We start from the raw sequence: 23,935 nt of genomic DNA on the forward strand, positions 1-23,935 counted from the left end.
ATTGAACTGTGAAGTAAACGTGACCACTTTCTAAATTTCACAAAGAACTAGCTAACTTTCTGCTGTACAAATACATAAATAGCTTGAAGTGTGAACTTAAAGCTTTCTTTTTTTGCTCAGTGTAACAAAACTTTCAATTTCCAGATACATTTACATTTCTTCCCCTCACAAATATCAGCATCAGAACACTTACATCAAAATTTAGACATCACAATATCCTATACAAAAGCCCTTATTAGTAAAGCAGACAGGTTTACATCTGTATACTGCAAAAAAGGTTGCCATGTTTTATGAAAACTATTTTTTTTTAGTGTATCATACACGTCAAAAAGTCCAGAGGAATGTATTCCATGATTAATTTATGCCAACCAAAAAGTCCAGGGGCCTTATCAGATATCTAACGAAGTAAAATGCTTTTCCTCGCACAAAAAGTCAGGAATGTTAAGAAGTTATTCTGATGTGCATTAATAATACGACTGCTGGGTAAGCCTAAAGGCTGAGTTATACTTCTGCGAAGCCTCTACACCGTTGTGAGCATTTATACTTGTGCGTTGGTGTGTCTGTGTTGCTCTGCAATTCACCACCAAAACGCTAGCTGGCGGTAGGGTTTCTATGCCACTGTGTTGAGTTTCTTTGTGTACATACTTCAAACCGACCGAAACTGAGCACATGTTGGAGTTGGAGCTAATAAATGTTGAACAAGAGTTACTTTTACTGAAATTACTGCAATGCAGAAAAGACAGAAGATGTCGGAGGAGATGGTGTGTATGACCATTGAATGGATTGAGGCAGAAGGAGGGTGAATTTTCTGTGCTTGTCCGGCCACTAAGAGACATGGACAAGGAAATGTATTTCAAATATTTTTGGATGTTGGGAGGTAGATTTGAAGATCTGGTTCATCGTCTCCAACCATTTATTTCGCATCAGTGTATGCGCAGTATGCCTATAAACATTACTAAGAGACTGGCAATCACCATTTGAGTTTTAGCTTCAGGTGGAAGTCAACAGGCTGTAGCAGCTAGCTATGAACTGGCGTCAAGCAGTGTCCTCCATAATTTCGGAGCTCTCTACAGCTTTATAGAAAGCTACAGCCAGAGTTCCTTCCCTGCCCTTCAGTCACCCAATGGGAAACTATTGCAGCTGATTTTTGGCGACTATGGAACTTTCTGAACTGTGTCGGCAGCATAGACAGAAAACACGTGAACAGCAAGGCACCGCCACACACCGGGAGCGACTACTACAAGGGCATACATTCCATTGTCCTGATGGCTACCTGCAACACCAGATATCAGTTTACCATGGTGGATGTGGGGGATACGGACAGGAAAGTGATGGGGGCATCTTCAAGGAGAGCAGATCTGGTTTTATGTTGCTTGAACACAAACTGAAGCTGTCCCCACCATCCAATCTTCCTGGAATAGGAGTCAAAATCCCACATGTAATCACTGGTGATGCTGCGTTTCCCCTACACAACAATCTCGTGCATCCCTTTCCAGGTATGTCACAGACACTGAATTCAATGAAAATTAATTTCATGTTAACATTGCCTGCTTTGTGTGATTTTATATATATATTCCCTTAATGTTTGTAGTGATCACAGCTACATTGGCACATAATGATTTCCTTTTCAATAATACGCTATGTTTTACATTTTGCTAAACAGGGATGAACATGACCATGGAAAAGCAGATGTATAACTACCGTCACTCCAGAGCCAGGCCGGTGATTGAGAACACATTTGGCATTTTGGTGGTAAGGTGGAGAATCCTCGGTCGACCACTAGAATTTCTGCCTGACAAAGCAGTGGACATTGTCAAAGCTTGTATCACTGTATGCAACCTCCTGGCCTACACTGATGAAGTCTGTGAGCAGATACATCCCTGCTAATTTTGCAGACTCAGAGTGGTGGCAGGGGATATGAATCTCTTGGAACCTCTAGATCATCATTACCGTTCAAGGTGCTGTTCCACCTGAGCTGCCATTGGTGTACGAAATGACTTGATGGCCTTCTTTCAATCACCTCATGGAATTTTGCCATGGCAGAACAACATAGTGTGTTGTGGCCAACTTAATCAGTAAATTGTAAGGACATAAAATAAATGAGCCTATAAATAACATGTAGCTGTTTGAATTAAAAAATAAAGACCTGTTATAAAACCAAGTTGTTACTTATTTGCAGTAACATGCAGAATATTATACAAGGTGCAAAGTGTCATATATAAAAACACAGAAGGAGCAAAGTTGTAAAGCACTGAAAATTACACACAGTTTAGTGCCCAAATACAAGTGTGGAAAATGTATAGTGTAGGAACTGACAAAATATTACATTAAATATCAAAATATGCAATTGTTCATTGTTTCTGCTGCTGCGTCTCAAATAGTAACTTGTGGAGATCGAACATTGCCTGTGGTTTGTGCTCCTCCAGCAGTCTCCACAGCATGTCTGCAACTGTTTGCCCAAACCTGGAGAGCTCATCATTTCCTTGCAACAGTCTATGTTGCAGTTCCATCCTACGGTCATCCAACTGGGTAACCTGCTTCTGAAACCAGTCATCATGTTCTTTCCTCTTCTTCTGTGCCATCCTTGGGCGGAGGGACAGAGGAGATCTCACTACTTGATGAGATATTTCACTACTCTCACTATTTTCACTACTGCACGTGAAAATGGAATGTCTGGTGGTTGACTTTCCTCAGCAACTGAAGTGGTGGACAACCCTGAGATCAAATCATTTCCATCTTGTGATTATGAAAGAAATTGCAATAGCTTAAAGTTACTTTTTGTAATTATACATACAGGTAATATATGCACTCAGTGTTTGTACACGGATTGGCAGAGCCATGAAAATGAGAAAATGGCATATGGCTACATTGGCAGCATACTGGTTATTGCGTTTACATTATGAGCAAGCCAGATACAATTACAGCCTATTACATTTTTGTTTCACGGAAGCATTATCTTTGCGCAAATTAATATGCCATGTTGACAACTAGACAGTATTGCTAGCTAGCTGAAACATTTACTACAACATAGAGGTTTATGATACAAAGAACATGTTATATTTACCTTGTCGTCGTCATAACTTGACTGTTTCCTGGTGCTTAATGTGTGGTGCCAGCCAGGAAAGAAGCAAATAAAATGCGGGCACTTTTTTTCCGCCTGGGTCCCCGCTTCTCTTGGCGAGACTTTTCCAGACGCATACATACTTGTCCCTCAAGTTTTTCCATTTCTTTTTGCATTCCGTGATGTACAAATCAATGCCTGAAATTTATTTCCACGAATTTGCTACAATTTGGCAGTCTTTATAGTATGGCGATGCAGTTGTACAAATGTACATATTTTTGGACTTCCTCAATTAACCTCTCCTTGATTTGATCCATTTTCCAACTCACGTTCTTCTTCTCTCTCAATTTGAAAATGGCAGAGAAGCAACCGGAAATGCATAGGAGGAAATGCGATGTTACCAAGCGCACCAATCACAGTTGTTGTGGTCTGCGTCGCCGCGACACATAGTTACATTTTTGGGGAGTTGCATGTCAGGCTATAGCGTAGGGTACACGGCTAGGCCATACCTATGGCGTAGATTCAACGCAGAAGTATAAATCAGCCTTGAGAAAAGACATTGGGTCCAGTTCAAGCCCCATCTTCAGAATCTTTTCCATTTCACCCAAAATATCGCTCTAGTGTGCCTGAAGTTTGGAACAAGTCCAAAAACAGTGGGTGAAAGTTCCAGTATTTACTTAACATTGAGAACACATTGGAGAAACCCCCGTCTTAAATTTCGAGAGACGATCTGGAGTCAGATGGGCTCTATGCAGAGTTACTGGAGTGTAGGGTGATATTCTCGCTGTGTTGTCCTCAATTTGTCGCACCGCCCACCAAGCCCTGACTGTATTAATTGTTGTTGGATTGTGACAAAATTCCTCAACTAGTTTCATCTTATTGAGGAAAAGCAACTTAATAAGAGGGCATTTTGCTCGTGAAGCTTCAATGTCTAGCCAATTTGAGGAGGGGTCCCTGCAAACCCAGTCAACCACATAAAATAAAAAGGAACTTATGTAAGTAATATCACTATCACACACACACACAAGCACAATATTTTTTGACGTCCGGAAAATCCAGACCCCTAGACTACTGGGAAGCTGTAACTTAAGACATTTTAATACAGGGTCATTTTTTTGTTCCAGATGAAAGAAACAGATCAGCCTTTTTTTTATATAAAGTATTTTTTGGGTTAAAATGATTGAAATCATTCGTATTGCGTAGAGCAGACAAGGAAGAATGTTCATTTTGACCAAGGATATTCAGTCAAGCCAAGAAATGGAAAGAGTGCTCCATCATTCAAGATCCCGTTTGATTCTGTCAAATAACCGTGTAAAGTTAGCTTTGAACAATTGATCAAATGTAGGTGTGATAAATATGCCTAAGTAAATAAAACCTGTCTGCAACCACTTAAAGGGGAAAACACCCTGAGTGTCAGGTACCTGTTGCAGATTCCCCAAATGCATAGCCTCTGATTTAGTAAAGTTGATTTTATAACCTGAAAAGGCGCTAAATGAATTGATGCATTGTATAAGGTGGTGCACTGATATAGCAGGGTTTGATAAGAAAATTAAAACATCATCTGCATATAATATAATTTTATGTGACTTTAGTCCTACATCTGGAGCAGACATTTTGGGATCTCACCGAATAGCCTCAGCCAATGTCTTTATCACCACTACTTTTTACACTAGTGATCAAGGGCAGCCCTGCTGGCCACCCCTCAGAATGCTAAGGTTATTCGACCTAATACCATTAGTGAGAATCGCAGCCAAAGGGTCATTATAAAGAACCTTCACCCACTTAATAAAATTATTGCCCAAATCTTTCTAAAGTGAATAAATGATACGTCCATTCAACACAATACGGCCTTTTCTGCATCGAAGAAAACCATCAAGCCATCCACTGCCTGTTGCTGACATGCCTGAATCACATTAAGTAATCTTCTGATATCGTTAGATGATCTACAGCCTTTTACAAAACCCGCTTGATCCTCTTTTGTGATAAAAAGTAACAGTTTCTAATCGCAACGCTAAGGTTTTAGATAGGTCTTAAAGTCAACATTTAACAATGAAATAGGCCTGTAGGAGGTACAATCTTCAGGGCTCTTTCCTTAAGAATTAGGGAGATATTATCTTCTCTCAATGATGGTGGGAGGAGACCACAATTAAATGCACAATTGAACATGTTTAGCATAGGCTCTGATAATAACCCTGTGAATTCTTTATAGAATTCACTAGTGAGTCCATCAAGACCAGGGGCCTTCCCACTTTGGAGCTGTCTCACAGCTTCCTATATCTCATGTATAGATAATGGAGCATTGAGGACGGACTCTTGTTCAGAAGAAATGCCTAGGAGATCTAAATTACTGAAAAAGACTCCATCCTAGATTGTCCATCATTAATTACATTGCTTAGATTGATACAACTTAGAATAAAAAAAATTTTAAACACAACATTAATCCTTTTAGAATTACTAGTGAGGGCTCCTGTTTCATCCCTAATTGAAGCAACAGTCTGAACTTAAAGCTTTCTAATATAGCAAGTATGTAAAATATTGTACATCTTACTCACACACTCAAGAAGGTACAGTGCTTCCTCAGGATAGAGCAGTTGTTTCCCTTCTTCCACATGCCCCATGGTGTGCCAGAATTTCCCCTGTGTAGAATTAAAGTATGTGGTAAAGGGTGAAAATGGGGAAACATAGTATTGAAATGAGATTTATTCTAAATAGTAATGATATAATAATGAAATGAACTTCAGCTCCTAAACATGAAGAAATAGTTGACATCCTCAGGACATCTCAAAACTCATTAAAACAACTTCCTTACACTTATGATAGAATTCAGCAAATAAGGTCATTTGGTGAAACTGCAAAGAAATTATTTACCAGGATATTAGTAAGGATTCCCCATTCTTCATTAATTGGACATTCAATCTTTTATGCTAACCAAGGCAGCAGATGGGATTTCTTTTTAACTATCCTTCAAAAACCCAGCCACTGAAGGGTGACCCGAGTTTACATTTCCACCCCTCTGGAATGAGACAAACTCAGAAGGCAACAATCCACTGGCACTGATGCGATTCAGTAAGGTGGTTGGGAAGTTTATTGAAGATATTGTAAACTGCTACTTTCCAATCAAATCACAGATAGACTAACAAGGTTATAGACCTGATATGCACATTATAAGGTCAACCACGGTGAGGCTTGACAAATTTGTCTTCCGCATTATGGACATGCAATTACAAGCAGGATACTTGATCTTTCAAGCCTGATACATCATTCAATATGACTGTAGTCAAACTAATCATTACCTTACTCTGTGTTAAATGTGTTTCTTACGATCTCAAGACGGTGCTTACCCCATCGGTAAGATGCTCATTGATTGGAGGAACCAGCCAGGGTCTCCAGAACATAGGTGGAGCTAGATGGGGTTTGGAGAAACTGGCCTGCAGGCAGGCCAAGTTGCTGACTACTTATTCAAAGGCATCGTAGTTGGTGCACAAAGATGGCGTGCAGTGCAACCATGGGTGACTGTCTCGGGCATTTTTCTTGCAATCGCAAGACCCTGTCAGACATTGATAACGTAAGATTCTGCAGGCATTCAGAGATTTCCCTCGTTTGGTGATGTTACAGGCAGCAGGAGAGCTGCGTGGCCTCTGTTGTGGCGTGGACTAGGCCTCAAACATGCCTGTTGCTGGGGGACGTCACGTGATGACGTAGGATCGAGACGCTGGAACCCAGCCCTCCCGTAAAAAAGTTAATAAATTAATGTTTAAGTGAAGAAAAGTTAATTAATACTTTTTTAAGGTTACTTATAAACTACTCCGGATTGTTTTAAGCTATGCCTCATAAACAGAGGACGAAGAAAACTGCTACCGCGAAGACCGCTCAAGTTGGAACAGAATCAAGGCCTACTTCTACCGAAGAACCGCGGACTCAGGTACAACACACCACCGGTGAAACAGAAAAGGAGACTGCGGCAGCATCGGCCATTTCTAAAGGGAAAGATCAACGAGAACTGCGCAAGCGTAAAGGAACGAGCATGCGCAAAAGAGAGCAACCAGAACTACAAAACCCAGCAACGACTGAAACCGACAGTGAAAGTGAGTCTGAGAAAAATCAGACGAAGATCAAGAAGATGAAAGTTCCTCTGAAAATACAAAAAAGACTTTGAGGCAAATAATGCATAGATTACTAAAATTAGAAAAAGTAATTAAAAGTAACCAAAAAGTAATTACAGAAAAAATAACAAATATGGAGGCTATGTTTGATAAAATGACAAAGAAACAGGAAAAAATGGAAAAGAAAATTATAGATTTGGACGTCAAAATGGAAGAAATGGAGGGAAGAATGAAGAGGATGGAAGATGATAATGATGCCTGGACATCAGAAAGAAAACAACTCGTGGGAAAAATTGATAAACTTGAAAATTTTAGTAGACGCAACAATATTAAAATGGTTGGACTTAAAGAAGGTACCGAAGGAGAAGACCCAATAAATTTTTTTCAAAAATGGATTCCTGAAAAATTGGAAATGGGAGAAGAAACTTTAATTGAGATTGAAAGGGTGCACAGAGCCTTAAGACCAAGATCTCAAGATGATCAAAATCCGCGATCAATTTTGATAAGATGTTTAAGATACCAGGATAAAGAAAAGATTTTGAGGGCGGCTGCCCAGGGTGCTAAAAGAAGAAAAGGTCCGTTGATGATAGCTGAGAAACCAGTTCTTTTTTATCCTGATATAAGTTATAACCTTTTGAAGAGAAAGAAAGAATTTAATCCAGTTAAAAAGGTTTTGTGGGAAAAAGGTTATAAGTTTTTAATGCGTCACCCAGCAACACTGATAATTTTTTTGGAGGAAGGAAAAAGATTTTTTTCTGATTATCAAGATGCGGAGGTGTTTGCACAAAAACTTTCATCTCTTCGTTAATTAAAAGCAGAGATTTCTAAATGTAATGGTTAAAGACGAAGACAGAGAAAGCAAATGGAACTGATGGACATTTAAGGACGATATAAGGGAGAAAAGTAATATTTTAGAAATATTAATTGAGAATAGTATGTTTTTTTTTATATATATATTTTTATGTTGCGGGGGGGCTGGGGAGCTTTGAATCGGTTACTACGGGATTCACGTGTGTAATCATGGCGATTGCCATGACCCGTACAATAGAGGGGGGTAATGTTGTGTTTCCTTTCTTTCACAACATTAGTAGGGGGGTATTTTGTTTTTTTCTTTATTTTCTATTTTTCTTCTATTCTTTTGCCTGGATGATTGGTGGGGACACACATAGCAACATGGAGACTTCTAAAAAGATTTCCCAGGATACAATGAAAGTTGAAAGATTAGGTATTATTATAGATTGGAGTAACATAAATAAAAATAATGACTAATTTATTGAATTTTTTAAGTTTTAATGTTAATAGGCTTAATGGACCAATAAAAAGAAAAAGAATTTTAACATACATTAAAAATTTATCGGATCAGTGTTTCCGATGTAACCAGGAAACTGGTACTTTTTTTACATTCGACATGGTCTTGCTCTAAAATTCAACCTTTTTGGACAAATTTAAGACTTTTACTGGAACAAATTACAGGAACACAATTTCCTCATAATCCAATATTATTTTTACTAGGTGATATTGAAGGGATAAAACCGAAACTCAAACTAAATAAGTATCAGAAAGAATTTATAAAAATTGCACTGGCAGTAGCCAAAAAAGCTATTGCAGTTACTTGGAAATCGGATACACATTTAAGTATAGATTCTTGGAAGAAAGAAATCTATGGTTGTATTCCATTAGAAAAAAATACTTATAATTTAAGAGATAAATATGAAACATTTTTGAAAATTTGGAGCCCTTATTTACAAAAGACAGGATTAAATATATAGATGCTCTGAAGATGAAACAATTGGTTATTAGGGGAAAGAAATAAATATACATATTAAAGTTATTACGAATTCCATGGAGCATGTGGAGATCTTCCAACAACCAGGCATTCTTTCTTTCTTTTTTTTTTCTCTTTTTCTTTTTTTTCTATAGGGCAGTTAGGGGGGAGGGGTTAAGGGGAGGGGGTATGGGTTATATACATTGTTTTTTCATACTTTGTAACCATTTAAAAATGCAATAAAAAAAGTTTAAAAAAAAACATGCCTGTTGCTGCAGTCCAAGAGAGACGCCGTGGCACCTGTGCTCGGCCTCTTCCAGTGGTGCTGCCCTCCAGTGTTCAACTGGTGGAATAACAAGCTAAATTGCAGTAGCTGTGCACCACTGGTACAGGCAGTCCCTGGGTTACGTACGAGCCCCATTCCTGAGTCCATCTTTAAGTCGGATTTGTACTTAAGTCAGAATAAGTACATCCAGTATTATTTAGCATCAGTTCGTCAAACATTTGTCTCAGCATATAGTATATATTTTACCTTTCTATGCATATAAAACACTTAAGAAACATATGTATTTCAATAATTAAACCACTGCGCTGCTTAGTAATAACTGTAGCTTTCATCAGGGCAGGGCGTTTCACAAGCTCCATTATTCGTTATCCTTTAAAATTGTTCCGATCGTTGACCGACTGTAGCCTAACGCTTTTCTAATAATCAATGGCGTTTCACCTCTTTCCAAATGCTTTATTATTTCCACTTTATTTTCAATCGTGATCGCTTCCCGTCAATGAAACAGAAACACTGTGGGCAGCGGGTCCCAACCTGCGCCAGCTCCCGAGGTCCGCCGGGTCCTAATGGGACAAGTGGAGGCTGTGCTGAGTTTGGGTATTTGATCCTCCACAATATTCCACGTGGGTATTTAAACTGGAGGTGGCAGTGTTTTTTTTTCCACAAGGTCGAGTTGCGAGCTTGACATGAACCCGGCATGGATGGTACAGGAGTCACTGGATTGACATCAACCCGGCACGGGAGCAGACTGTCACTGGATTGAACTTCCGTTCTCGAGCCCAGCTCCATCTCACTGCTCCACCATCCAACTGGAATGGCTGGGGGGTGGGGGGGGGGCATGTCAGGGTGAATCTTACTAAGAAAAATTTAAGCCACGTACAGAGTTAAACACTCACAGTGTCAATGGCAATCAGACTTAAAATGACGGTCAGTAGTCTCCTTCAGTTCGTAAGTACGAGCTGTCCGTAAGTCAGATGTTCAGGGGACTGCCTGTAATCTGAAGGACATCGCTCAGGGTCTTGGGCTATTTTTTTTGCTTGCTATTTTGAAATGTGTTGTGTACCTTTTGCACCATGGCCCCAGAAGGACACTTTCATTTGGCTGGATTCATATATGGTTATTAAAAATTTAATTCCTGTCCACCCATAGTTACCTTTCTGCCCCTTTGCTCAAGAACTAGTTACCAACTTATAATATTCAAAGTTTTAGCTTCCACTGCTCTTCAAGGAGTGCCCTGAAAACTCAAGATATGCTGAGAGAAAGAATTTTACCTCACCCATCTCAAAGTGGCAACACCAATTTTTTGAACAGTAATCCCTAGCTCCAAAGGAAGAAATACATCTCGCCATCCCTCACAAGAACCCTCTGGATCTTGTATTTTCCTCACAAGTCAACCCAGTTGCTTCAGCTACAAATCCAATAAATCTTTTCTAAACTAATCCAAAGTATAAACAACTTTAATTAGACAAGGAGGCCAATACCGTACAGTCGCCCCAATGCCTTCTGTAGCTTAAGTACAGCCTCCTTGCTTTGTGTGCAAATCAACACTGTTGCCTTTCTTAATCACGTGCTGCAAATTGTATTTCACCAGAATTCTCCGGGCTTTTCTGCTTCTTACGAATCATCCACCAGGATCCTTTTGTGTGTCTCAAGAGTTCTGCTGTCTCTCACTTCTAGGCAATATACTTTATTTTCAGGCATTAAAGTCAGAGTAGACAGGACAGAAACACTCATCCTTGCTGACCAAGATGCCTGCTTATGGCCCATACCCTCTAAATAATACCTCATCCAAATGTTAGTATTATGTATCATTTTCTGGATCTTTGCCTTTTGACTTAACTGATTGGCATCTTTTTGAACCCTGCTCATATCCTCTTCATACCTTATTTTCTAATCAACAGCAAAGTTAACAACCATACTTTGATCCAAATCATTTATATAGAGTTAAACTGAGACCCCGAGCACTGATGCCTGTGACATACCACTTGTTACATTATGCCAACCAGAGAAAAATCTGTTTATGTCTGCTCTCTGATGTGACTGACTAAACTGGCCACACAGGGCTGTGAGCTGAAAATGAAAGATAAGGAAGTTTTTATTTACAGATCTACTGGAGCTGGTCCTATTTGAAAAGAATCATACTCTTCTGACACAATTTTTATACTTTTCTTTAAAAACATAAAGATAATACACAATTACAGTTTCAATGGTTATAATCACTATTATGATTATATTAAATGGTTATGATTTCAGATAGAGTCAGGTAACTGTGCAGAATTACATTATTTACCATGTTAGTGTATCCCTACTAGCAAAACCACTTTTGAATAGTATTTGGTCCAAGAGCTTCACAGCACAAAACCCCGACACTCAAAACATACTTATTTTGTTACAGTGTTGAAGGATGGCTACCTGAATATACAACTACCAGAATATTAAATTCTCTTAGAGAGCGCCCATCCTGAACTGTGCATTAATTACCAAAGCACTACTGAACAGGGTTACATAACGTCTTCCCTGAACTCATTCTGAAGTTTTCAATGACCAACACAATAACATCTATAGTCTTCTCCAACAGGACAGAATCAGAATGTCCTTTACCCAATGATTAGTTTCGAGTATCAGTTGAAAATAAACTGAACAGTTTCATTTCCTGAAAACTGATTTTTGTTTGAACTAACACCTGCCATGTTCATATAATTCCATAATTCCTGAACCCCTGACACTCCATGTAATCTTTTATCCATGCCAATGTATTACCCCCTATACCAGGTACTTTAATTTGATGCAACACCTCAAGTGCCTTCTACAATGACAGACTGCTACTAGGGCTGAGTTTCAGCAATGCAGCTTTTATCATAAAGGCAAAAAGAGAGAGCAAAAAAGTGGGCTGCACAGTATGTTATAACTTTCTATATAAATTAAAATTGAAATCTAGAGAGACTGGAAATCTTAAAGAAAAACAGAAAATGCTGGAACCACTCAATGGGTCAGGCAGCACTTATGGAATGAGAAACAAGCAATGTTTCAAAGCCTTTAACCTGAATCATTAATTGTTCCTCTTTGCACTAATACTGCCTGACCTGCTAAGAATTTCTAGAACCATAGAATATTACAGCACAGAAACAGGCCTTTTAGCCCTTCTTGGCTGTGCCGAACCATTTTTCTGTCTAGTCCCACTGACCTGCACCTGGGCCATATCCCTCCAAACCCCTCTCATCCAAGTACCTGTCCAAGTTTTTCTTAAATGTCAAAAGTGAGCCCGCATTCACCACTTCATTTGGCAGCTCATTCCACACTCCCACCACTCTCTGCATGAAGAAGCCCCCCCAATGTTCCTTTTAAATTTTCCCCCTTTACCCTTAACCCATGACCTCTGGTTTTTTTTCTCCCCTGGCCTCAGTAGAAAAAGCCTGCTTGCATTCACTCTATCTATACTCAACATAATTTTTACACACCTCTATCAAATCACCCCTCATTCTCCATTTTCTATTTTTATTAACTAGCAATTTCTATTTTTATTAACTTTCCATTTTTCTTTGCAATTTTAAAAAATAATGTATCTAGTTCAATCACTATTATTAAGTATTCATTGGGATTGGATACAGATGATACAAATGCAATTCCAATCTCCAACCTTTAAGACAAAATGGATTGGATAATTTTCCTCAAAAACAAAGCTTTGTTACCAACATGGTAAAAATGAGTATAAAAAAATATTCTTCCATGCAAATTCAATTGCACATGCTGTTCTCTTCATTTGCTTTTCTACCCGTGGAAATTGTTCTTTTCTGCAGTGGAATGAAGCAGCAACTATTTCTGAGTCACTTTTTTTCCACATTGTAAAGTCGACTGGGCACTTCCTGGTACAGGTCACACACACCCTGATATAAGAGCCTTGTGTTATTACTTTTTCCCGTGCAATAAGCCTGTTCAAGCACTACGGGGGAACCTGGATCACACTGCCTGCAAACAAACAGACATCAAGTACACACTGCTTCTTGTGCCTTTTCTTGCACAGATCGGGATTAGGACCCTTGCCAGGGCGAGTCATTATAGCATCCAACTTTTGGCTGTATTTTCTTACCAGACCCCAAAAATCATTTCCAGTCTCCAGCTATGGATATCCCCTCACCCCAATTTGCTGGAACCACACCCAACCTTGTGATCTCACTTGTTGGAAGTTCCAGTCCCCACTGCCCACTGAACGCTGGCCTCCCAATATTGCCAGCAGCCCCTACCTAGAACCCCCGGCCTTCTATAAAGTGCCTGAATGGCAGACTATTGAACTGCACTCATTCGTATCTCCCAATCTCCATCATCCCCAGAGTACAGCACATGTTCTCCACCGTGTAAAGCACCTGAGCACCACATGTATAGTTGGGAGGCTCGTTGCTGCACACATCTAGCACTCCCCTTAGATAAGAGTATTCTGCTTTAGCTAAACTCACTGCGTTGGACTTCAGCTCTACGATGCCCTCCTGGGGTTTCCATTCTGCTTTTATCAGGCTCCCTCTACACAAAATGAAGAGAATAATTTATGCAGCTGTTTTCCACAAAGAAAGTAATACAATCATCAGGAATCTGCAAGCTCAATTAAAAAAAGACACAATTATTAACCAGTTTTTTTTGCTTTTTTTAAAGTAAAAAACCCATAGTCTACATTTTACTGAGCTTTCGACTGTTACCAGGATTATTAATTGGTTCCAAGTGTCAGGAAAGCCTCCCTTTCAGAACATGCTACTAAAATTATGCTAAATTAGCTATTCATTTGGAATAACTCCACAGTAGTATAAATCACAGTTAATGGTCTCTAACTCAGGCTATGCATGTCCTGGGAGAATCTGACAGGACAGTGTAATTCTGCACATTCTATCTTGCTCTTTAAGGCATTTGAAGGGTGAACCATTTGATTGAAGAGCCTAAAGGGATAACTTTACAACTAATTTAAAACTAGAATATGCATAGATATCGTGATCAATAAAATATAAACCATACCTGTGAGACCTCACATAAGCATCGAGTGAACTGCACTGAGCAGAACACCGGATATTATGCTGAACAATCACTTTCTCTGTATCAACACATACCAAGGTCCCATACAAGAGAAGTTTCTCCAACCACCCCTTCCCATTGGCTTTCTGCATCATGTAGGATAGACCAGCCAAGTGTGATCATTGACTACTAGTAGCTATGCACATTCTCTTGAAATCCAAGCCCTGGTAATTCTGATCAATAAGCAGCAGGACTTACAGTCGCTCCACTCGTTCTTCAGACAGAAGCTGCCACTGTTCCTCTTGACACACCTGTAGCTTCTCCGCTTGCTCTTCAGAGTTATCTGGGATGAAGTCCTTCTGGCCATGAGTCCGCTGGGGAATCTTGTGATCGCAGGATCGTGCTAAAAACAATTCTTCAGGGCTTCAGGAGGAACGGGGGGGGGGGGGGGGGGGGGGAGGAGGAGGGGGAAAATCAGTTCACTTACTGATATTCACTTATTCTTGTGCTGATTTGATTTTCCTGGTGCTGGGCCTGCATTTGTTTCAGCTGTTCAGAGATGATCAGAGATTTTCTTGTCCGGAACAAGGACTGAGGGGCTCCTCAGTCTCAGAGCTTAATAAGATAATGTGGGGAACCGATATGGTAAAAGGGCACAGTCTTTCTTCCAGGGTAGAGAATTCCAAAATGAGAAAGACATATTTAAAGTGAGAAGAAATAGATTTAAAAGCATCCTGACAAGTTTTTTTCTTTTGGACAAGTTTTTACACACAGAGTGGCGAGTGCATAGAATGAGCTGTTTAAAAAAATAGTAGAGGCAGTTAAGATTATGACATCTAAAAGACAATTAGACAGGTACATGGAACCTCCAAGAGGACCACAACCTTGCTGTAGTTTGGAGGCTACTGTGCGTCAATGACCCGGAGAGCTATATGGGCTAGTCAGGGCTTCATTCTTTGGCTGCTGATAGGGTCACCCATGCCAAACAGGTCAGAGGGTAGAGGCCGGGCTTAGAGAGGCCCACCAGGTTTGGAGGTTCAGCTCAGGGATAACAATCCTGACTGGAAAAACAGAACTTATGTAATCAACAATGAAGAATTCACTCTACAACTCTCATCAAGAAAAACAGTTACACATATACAGTGGCATGCAAAAGTTTGGGCATCCCTTGTCAAAATTTCTGTTACTGTGAATAGTTAAGTGGGTAGATGAACTGACCTCCAAAAGTCATAAAGTTAAAGATGAAACATTCTTTTCAACATTTTAAGCAAGATTGGTGTATTATTTTTGTTTTGCACAATTTTAAAGTGAAAAAAAGGAAAGGAGCACCATCCAAAAGTTTGGGCACCCCAAGCGATCTGAGCTCACATATAACTTTTACCAAGGTCTCAGACCTTAATTAGCTTGTTAGGGCTATGACTTGTTCACAGTCATTATTAGGAAAGGCCAGGTGATGCAAATTTCAAAGCTTTATATATACCCTGACTCCTCAAACCTTGTCCCAACAATCAGGCTCCTCTAAGCAGCTGCCCTGCACACTGAAAATTAAAATAACTGATGCCCACCAAGCAGGAGAAGCCTATAAGAGGATAGCAAAACATTTTCAGGTAGCTGTTTCCTCAGTTCATTATGTAATTAAGAATTGGCAGTTAACAGGAACAGTTGAGGTCTGGAAGACCAAGAAAACTTTACAAGAGAACTGCTCGTAGGATTGCTAGAAAGGCAAATCAAAACCCCCGTTTGACTGCAAAATACCTTCAGGAAGATTTAGCAGACTCTGGAGTGGTGGTGCACTGTTCTATTGTGCAGCGACACCTGCACAAATATGACCTTCATGGAAGAGTCATCAGCAGAAAACCTTTCCTGCATCCTCACCATAAAATTCAGTGTCAGAGGTTTGCAAGGGAACACCTAAACAAGCCTGATGCATTTAGGAAACAAGTCCTCTGGACTGATGAAGTTAAAATAGAACTTTTTGGTCACAATGAGCAAAGGTATGTTTGAAGAAAAAAGAGTGCAGAATTTCATGAAAAGAACACCTCTCCAAGTTAAGTACGGGGGTAGATTGATCATGCTTTGGGCTTGTGTTGCAGCCAGTGGCATAGGGAACATTTCACTGGTAGAGGGAAGAATGAATTCAATTAAATACCAGCAAATTCTGGAAGCAAACATCACACCGTCTGTTAAAAAGCTGAAGATGAAAAGAGGATGGCTTCTACAACAGGATAATGATCCTAAACACACCTCAAAATCCACAATGGACTACCTCAAGGTGCAAGCTGAAGGTTTTGCCATGGCCCTCACGGTCCCCCAACCTAAACATCATCGAAAATCTGTGGATAGACCTCAAAAGAGAATTGCATGCAAAACAGCCCAAGAATCTCACAGAACTAGAAGCTTTTGCAAGGAAGAATGGCGAAAATTCCCCAAACAAGTAAGGAAGTTATGGAACCTATGACAATTAAAGAGGTGGAAGTACTGGCGCTTTTAAGAAATTTAAAAGTGGATAAATCTCCGGGTCCTGACAGGATATTCACCAGGACCTTGAGGGATGTTTGTGTAGAAATAGCAGGAGCTCTGACGGAGATCTTTAAGATGTCATTAGAAACGGGGATTGTGCCGGAGGATTGTTGTATTGCTCATGTGGTTCCATTGTTTAAAAAGGGTTCCAGAAGTAAGCCTAGCAATTATAGACCTGTCAGTTTGACATCAGTGGTGGGTAAATTAATGGAAAGTATTCTTAGAGATAGTATTAATAATTATCCGGATAGACAGGATCTGATTAGGAGTAGCCAGCATGGCTTTGTGCGTGGAAGGTCATGTTTCACAAACCTTATTGAATTTTTTGAAGAAGTTACGAGGAATGTTGACGAGGGTAAGGCAATGGATGTAGTCTATATGGACTTCAGCAAAGCCTTTGACAAAGTTCCACATGGAAGGTTAGTTAAGAAGGTTCATTCGTTAGGTATTAATGCTGGAGTAATAAAATGGATTCAACAGTGGCTAGATGGGAGATGCCAGAGAGTAGCGGTGGATAATTGTTTATCGGGATGGAGGCCGGTGACTAGCGGGGTGGCTCAGGGATCTGTTTTGGGCCCAATGTTGTTTGTAATATACATAAATGATCTGGATGATGGGGTGGTAAATTGGATTAGTAAGTATGCCGATGATACTAAAGTAGGAGGTGTTCAGGGAGATTTATGCCAGTTAGAAGAATGGACTGAACATTGGCAGATGGAGTTTAATGCTGAGAAGTGTGAGGTTCTACATTTTGGCAGGAATAATCCAAATAGAACATACAGGGTAAATGGTAGGGCATTGAGGAATGTAGAGGAACTGAGAGATCTAGGAATAACAGTGCATAGTTCCCTGAAGGTGGTGTCTCATGTAGATAGGGTGGTGAAGAAGGCTTTTGGAACTCTGGCCTTTATAAATCAGAGCATTGAGTACAGAAGTTGGGATGTAATGTTAAAATTGTACAAGGCATTGGTAAGGCCAAATTTGGAATATTGTGTGCAGTTCTGGTCACCGAATTAAAGGAAAGATATCAATAAATTAGAGAGAGTGCAGAGACGATTTACTAGGATGTTACCTGGGTTTCAGCACTTAAGTTACAGAGAAAGGTTGAACAAGTTAGGTCTCTATTCATTGGAGCGTAGAAGGTTGAGGGGGGATTTGATCGAGGTATTTAAAATTTTGAGAGGGATAGATAGAGTTGACGTGAATAGGCTGTTTCCATTGAGAGTAGGGGAGATTCAAACGAGAGGACATGATTTGAGAGTTAGGGGGTAGAAGTTTAAGGGAAACACAAGGGGGTATTTCTTTACTCAAAGAGTGATAGCTGTGTGGAATGAGCTTCCTGTAGAAGTAGTAGAGGCCAGTTCAGTTGTGTCATTTAAGGTAAAATTGGATAGGTATATGGACAGGAAAGGAGTGAAGGGTTATGGGCTGAGTGCGGGTAGGTGGGACTAGTTAAGATTAAGAGTTCGGCACGGACTAGGAGGGCCGAGATGGCCTGTTTCCGTGCTGTGATTGTTATATGGTTAAGAATTGAAAGACTCTTAGCTGGCTACAAGCTGTGATACTTGCCAAAGAGGTGTTACTAAGTACTGACCATGCAGGGTGCCCTTTTCCTTTTTTTGTTATTTTGAAACCGTAAAAGATGGAAATAAAAAAGTAATCTTGTATAAAATATTAAAGAAATGTCATCTTTAACTTTATGCCTTTTGGAAATTAGGTTATCTTTTACTTGCTTAGCTTTTCACAGTAACAGAAATTTTGACCAGGGTACCCAAACTTTTGCCTGCCACGGTGGGGGAAAAGAGAGAAGAACCACACACAATGGGGCACAGGGAGGTGGGAGAGAGGAGGTGAGACACAGATCTAGGGGAGTGACACTCAGTGACTCAACATATTCCTTTTTTACAAAAGAAGCTGCCTGCATTATCTCCTGACTAATGTCTTCAGAAATAAGAAAGATACTATTGGGGCAGGGAAGAAAATGGAGTCCTTAGTCATTATTCCTGACTACAATTCTGGATGCCAATCTAATAACACACTAATAAGCCATTTGACAAGGTACCTGCTACGTAGGTTCATCCAGAAAATTAAAATGTATAGGATATACTGGCTTGCCCATAGGGAAAAAAAAAAGAGTGGTTATGGATGGGTTTTATTCTGGCTAAAGATGTGTGACTGATGATGTTCCACAGGACACAGATTGGTGGCATTGTGAACAGGACAGAAAGTTGGCAAAGGATGCAGTGGGATACAGATCAGCTGCAGACAGGCATTAAGAAATTGTAAATGCAGTTTACCAGGCAAGTCTGAGGTATTGCACTTTGGGATATCAAATGTAAAGGGAAAGTGCACAGTTAATGACAGGACCCTCAACATCTGTAATGTACAGTGGCATACATGTGACTTCTGGTTAAGATGGTGCTACCAAACATGTGCAACAACCTCCTGGTAGTCAAAAGGCAAAGAAGTCTGACTAAAAACATCACTAAAAATACATTTTTTGGAGGTAAAATTGTGTTAAATTATCACCCAAATAGTGAAGGGTCGAGCAATGGTGAGGCGAGTTTGTGGGGGGGGGGGGGGGGGGATGAATCATTGCAGGTGGTATTTTGATAACCGTACAGTTGACCCAGCAACAAGGTAAGTCGCTCTAGACACAGCTGGCAAGGAGAAATCGGGACCCGGACAGAGGAGATCCGAGTTTGATGCTCATTCAACTGGCTCTGGTTCACTCTGGGCGCTGAGCTGATTTAAAGAGCTTGAGTGTGCCTTTGGTCTGGACGTCGGAATTTGGGCCTGGAATGAGTCGCTGGGCAGCATGGTCTAGGCCCCGGGCCTTCCATAGTGGGCCTGGGTTCTAGAGCGAGGTACAATGCTCTTTTAGACAATTTAAACACCAGTCCAGATTGGAGGCAAGAGCCGATTTCAATCGGTCTCCATGATGTCCACTCCTCTCTCCGGGGCACTGGAGCCTTTTGCTGTTCCATCATTAGGTGAGCAGTTTCAAGTTCAAGATCTCTAATGACCTAACCTGGTCCCAACATATCGATGCAGCTACAAAGAAGGCAAGACAGCGTCTGTACTTCGTTAGGAGTTTGAAGTGATTTGATATGTCAACAAAAACACTCAAAAACTTCTACAGTTGTGCTGTGCGCATTCTGACAGGTTGTATCACTGTCTGGTATGGGGGGGGGGGCAAAGGGGCTACCGCACAGTACTGAAAGAAGCTGCAGAGGGTTGTAAATTTAGTCTGCTCCACTTTGGGTACTAGCCTACAAAGTACCCAGAATATCTTCAAGGAGCAGTGTCTCAGAAAGACATCGTCCATTATTACGGACCTCCAGCACCCAGGGCATGCCTTTTTCTCACTGTTACCATCAGGTAAGAGGTACAGAAGCCTGAAAGCACAGACTCAGTGATTCAGAAACAGCTTCTTCCCCTCTGCCATTCAATTCCTAAATGGACACTGAACCCTTGGACACTACCTTATTTTTAAAAATGTGTATTTTTAATGTATATTATTGAGCGATTTTAATGCATTCATTATACGTATACTGTAATTGATTTTCTTTCTTTTCATCATCTATATTATGTATTGCATTGAACTGCTGCAAAGTTAACAAATTTCACAACACACGCTAATGATAATAAACCTGAATCTGATTCAATTTAAATACCTGCTTAGATGGACTAAAAAGACAGGGTGTTGGAATCTAAGACAAGAGTCAATAATACTCCTTCTCCACAATGGTCACTCCCCTCGCCTTTTATGATGCTGAGGTTACGAAGACAGCCCTTGATTGCTGTGCCCTGGGTCTAATACGATGAACTGATACGCGAGGCTTTGACCTACTCTCAGGTTCAGATCTGAGGACTCAGTTTTGGTTTGGAATACTGGTGTTTGTGTGTTGTTTTTTTTTCCTTTCTCGTGCACATCGAGTGTTGGGCTTCTATTTTTATTCTATTTTTTCTTTAATTGGGTTCTTTTTGGGATTTCTTGCTTTGTGGCTACCTGTGAGCAAATAAATCTCAAGGTTGTATAATTTACACATTCTTGATAATAAGTGTACTTGGGTCTTGAGAATTCAAGTCCATAGATCCTTGAAAGTGGCTGCATAAGTTAATAGTGTAAAGGAATACAGCATTCTATTTACTAGCCAAGGTATTGAGTTCAAGAATTAAGTCACATTGCAGCCTCCCCATTCTAGCTATGATATGGAGGCTTTGGAGAGGATACAGAATAACAAAACTACCTGGATTAGAGGACAATGCTATAAGGAGATTGGACAAACTAGGGTTTCTCTGGAACGACAGAGGGCGAGGAGAGACCTGATAGACTAAACCATTTGATTGCATCGCGGTGCACACGACTGATTTGGTGAGCTTGCCCCTACTCAGCCCTTGACTGGTCAGTGGCTCAAACTCCTCACCAAGGCTCCCACTGCCAGCTCCAGCGCTTCCGCCACAAAGGACAAGGGACCCTCACCGCAGCCCGTCCGAGTTTCTTTCCCTGTTCTCTTGCTCCGCCGCGCACCCCAGTGGGACCAACAGCCCACGACAGTAAACACGAGGAAATCTGCAGATGCTGCAAATTCAAACAACACACACAAAATGGTGGTGGAACACAGCAGGCCAGACAGCATCAATAGGGAGAAGCACTGTCGACGTTTCGGGCCGAGACCCTTCGTCAGGACTAACCCCCTCCGGTCTTCTCCTATCATTTCGTATTTCCCCCCTTCCACTATTTTCAGATCTACTATCTTTCCTTTCGGTTAGTCCTGACGAAGGGTCTCGGCCCGAAACGTCGACAGCGCTTCTCCTTATCGATACTGTCTGGCCTGCTGTGTTCCACCACCATTTTGTGTGTGTTGTAGCCCACGAGAGTGCTCCTTTTAACAGAAACCGGGATTAGACCCTGCAAGCCAGGCTTGCAACGGCAGCCTGGAGCAGCAATAATACCGCTCTGCCCCGAAGGCCCTGGGCCACGGCGTTTACCTCAGCGTGCGACCCGCAGGGCTTTCCACTCGCTCTTCAACCGCCTCCATTTGCGCAGCGCGGTCCAGAATGGCGCCAGACCCTCCCCCCAACCTCCGTTGTATTTCTCTTCCGCTTCGGCTGGCGCTTGCTCACTGTTGGTTCCGGACCTTAGCGTCCGCCCCACGAACGGTGCTCGGTCTCCGCATTACGCATATTCTCAATCTTACACGGATCAGAAATTCCATCAGGTCCTAGTGCTCCTCTCACTTTGCTTCCGAACATGTCGTGTCCTGGCGTTCGCTGACTGAGTTCCCATCTATTGCGAACGTATGAACAGGAGTAAAGCAGCCCGTTTCATCAATCGAAGATATCGTGGTTGATCTACATCTTATCAAGGGGTGGATAATAAATCCTGTCCACAATACTAATGTCCATATTTCTGTTCAATGGATATATTAAAACAACACAAATTATAAAGTTCACCAGTTAAACTACCATGCGTGCATGTCACTTTTGCGTTGTCTTGCATTGCGTATTTTGCATGTATTGCATTGCCTGCCAGACGCACTCATTCCATGTGCACTATGATATCCATTGTTTCAAAGTTCAAAGAGCAATTTTATTATGAAAGTTCATATGTAACCACATACATCCCTGAGATTGATTTTTCTGTGGGCATACTCAGCAAATCTATAGAATAATAACTGTAACAGGATCAATGAAAGATCAACCAGAGTGCAGAAGACGTCAAACTGCAAATGTAAATATAAATAAATATCAATAAATAAGGAGAACATGAGATAAAGAGTCCTTGAGGTGAGATCATTGGTTTTAGGAACATCTCGATGATGAGACTATGGATTTTCACGAATAAAGCATGTAAGGCATTTTATGTTTTAAAAAAACCATAATAACTCATTTCCTGAACTCCAAAAAAATGAACACAAAGCCCAGTAAAAGTACTTAATGTAATTACATAATCATGTCAGACCTGACTTTCAAAGTGAACCCCAACTCAATGTCACAAGCAAGAGAAAATTTACAGATGCCAGAAATCCAAGCAACACGCATAAAATGCTGGAGGAACTCAACAGGCCAGGCAGCATCTTTGAAAAAAAGTACGGTCGATGTTTTGGGCTGAGACCTTTCGGCAGGACTGGAGAAAAATGCTGAGGAGTAGATTTATAAGGTGGGGCAAAGAGAGAGAGAGATTCACGAGGTGGTGGGTGAATCCTGGAGGGGGAAGGATGAAGTAAAGAGCTGGGAAGTTGATTGGTGAAAGGGACAGAAGGTCATGGAAGAAAAAAAGGGGAAAGGAGCACAAGAGGGAGGCAATAGGTGGGCAAGGGGATGAGGTGAGAGAGGGTAAAGGGGGATGGAAAATGGAGAAGGGGGGGTGTTGGGGGGCATTACCAGAAGTCTGAGAAATCAATGTTCATGCCATCATGCTACTGAAATGGAAAATAAGGTGTTGTTCCTCCAACCTAAGTGTGGCCTCGTTACAATAGTGGAGACATATCGGAATGAGAATGGGAAGTGAAATTAAAATGGGTGGCCACTAGGAGATCCCGCTTGTTCTGGCAAATGGAGCATAGAAGCTCGGCAAAGCAGCCTCTCAATCTACGTCAAGTCTCACCAATATACTGGAGGCCATACCGGGAGTACCAGACACAGCACATGACCCCAACAGACTCACAAGTGAAGCGTCGTCTCACCTGGAAGGACTGTTTGGGGACCTAGAGATGGACATCAACACAAAAGAGGAGGCCATGGATGGCCTTCTGTCTCTTTCTCCAATCAACTTCCCAGCTCTTTACTTCATCCCCTCCCACGAGGTTAGCTGTCCCGGCAGGAACCCCACCCAATGACACCGCACTTAAGTTATTCCACTCCACCCCAATTGATGTTTACTGAATATCTATGAAAACATATTCTTAACCTACATCTTTCATAGACTTCAGGGCACATGTGAGTCAGAGGAGAAGAAAACACCACTGCCTTGCAGTTAAAACAGACATGCAGTCACAAGACCATCCGAGAAAGGTTGAATAAATGGAAAGAGGGTCACTGGATAACATGTGGGAAATATCTAAATGACTGAAACAATAGAATGCACCTGTTTTCTAAGTTTATTTCCCTAATCACTGAGGTACTCAGCCTTGTGTGTGGGTGAAGCTGGGTGTCACACCTTCAGTACTCGACACTTAGGACTGAAGATTCAAAAAAGACAT

General features: G+C 41.0%; 1 protein-coding gene across 1 annotated transcript in view; it reads right to left on the reverse strand.

Annotated features, from left to right (window-relative positions):
* tsen54 (TSEN54 tRNA splicing endonuclease subunit) overlaps window positions 1-21,902 on the reverse strand; it is a 47,862-nt gene extending 25,960 nt beyond the window's left edge. The window contains exons 1-4 of the mRNA XM_059948874.1: window positions 21,723-21,902; window positions 14,466-14,630; window positions 13,664-13,727; window positions 5,614-5,697 (exon numbers count right to left, since the gene is read on the reverse strand). Coding sequence (XP_059804857.1) covers window positions 5,614-5,697; window positions 13,664-13,727; window positions 14,466-14,630; window positions 21,723-21,772 — 363 coding nt within the window. The 5' untranslated portion in view covers window positions 21,773-21,902. The remainder of the gene's footprint in view (window positions 1-5,613; window positions 5,698-13,663; window positions 13,728-14,465; window positions 14,631-21,722) is intronic.
* Window positions 21,903-23,935: the final 2,033 nt, after the last annotated feature.

This window comes from Hypanus sabinus, chromosome 23, assembly GCF_030144855.1.
Source record: "Hypanus sabinus isolate sHypSab1 chromosome 23, sHypSab1.hap1, whole genome shotgun sequence".
NCBI classification, from domain to species: Eukaryota; Metazoa; Chordata; class Chondrichthyes; order Myliobatiformes; family Dasyatidae; genus Hypanus; species Hypanus sabinus.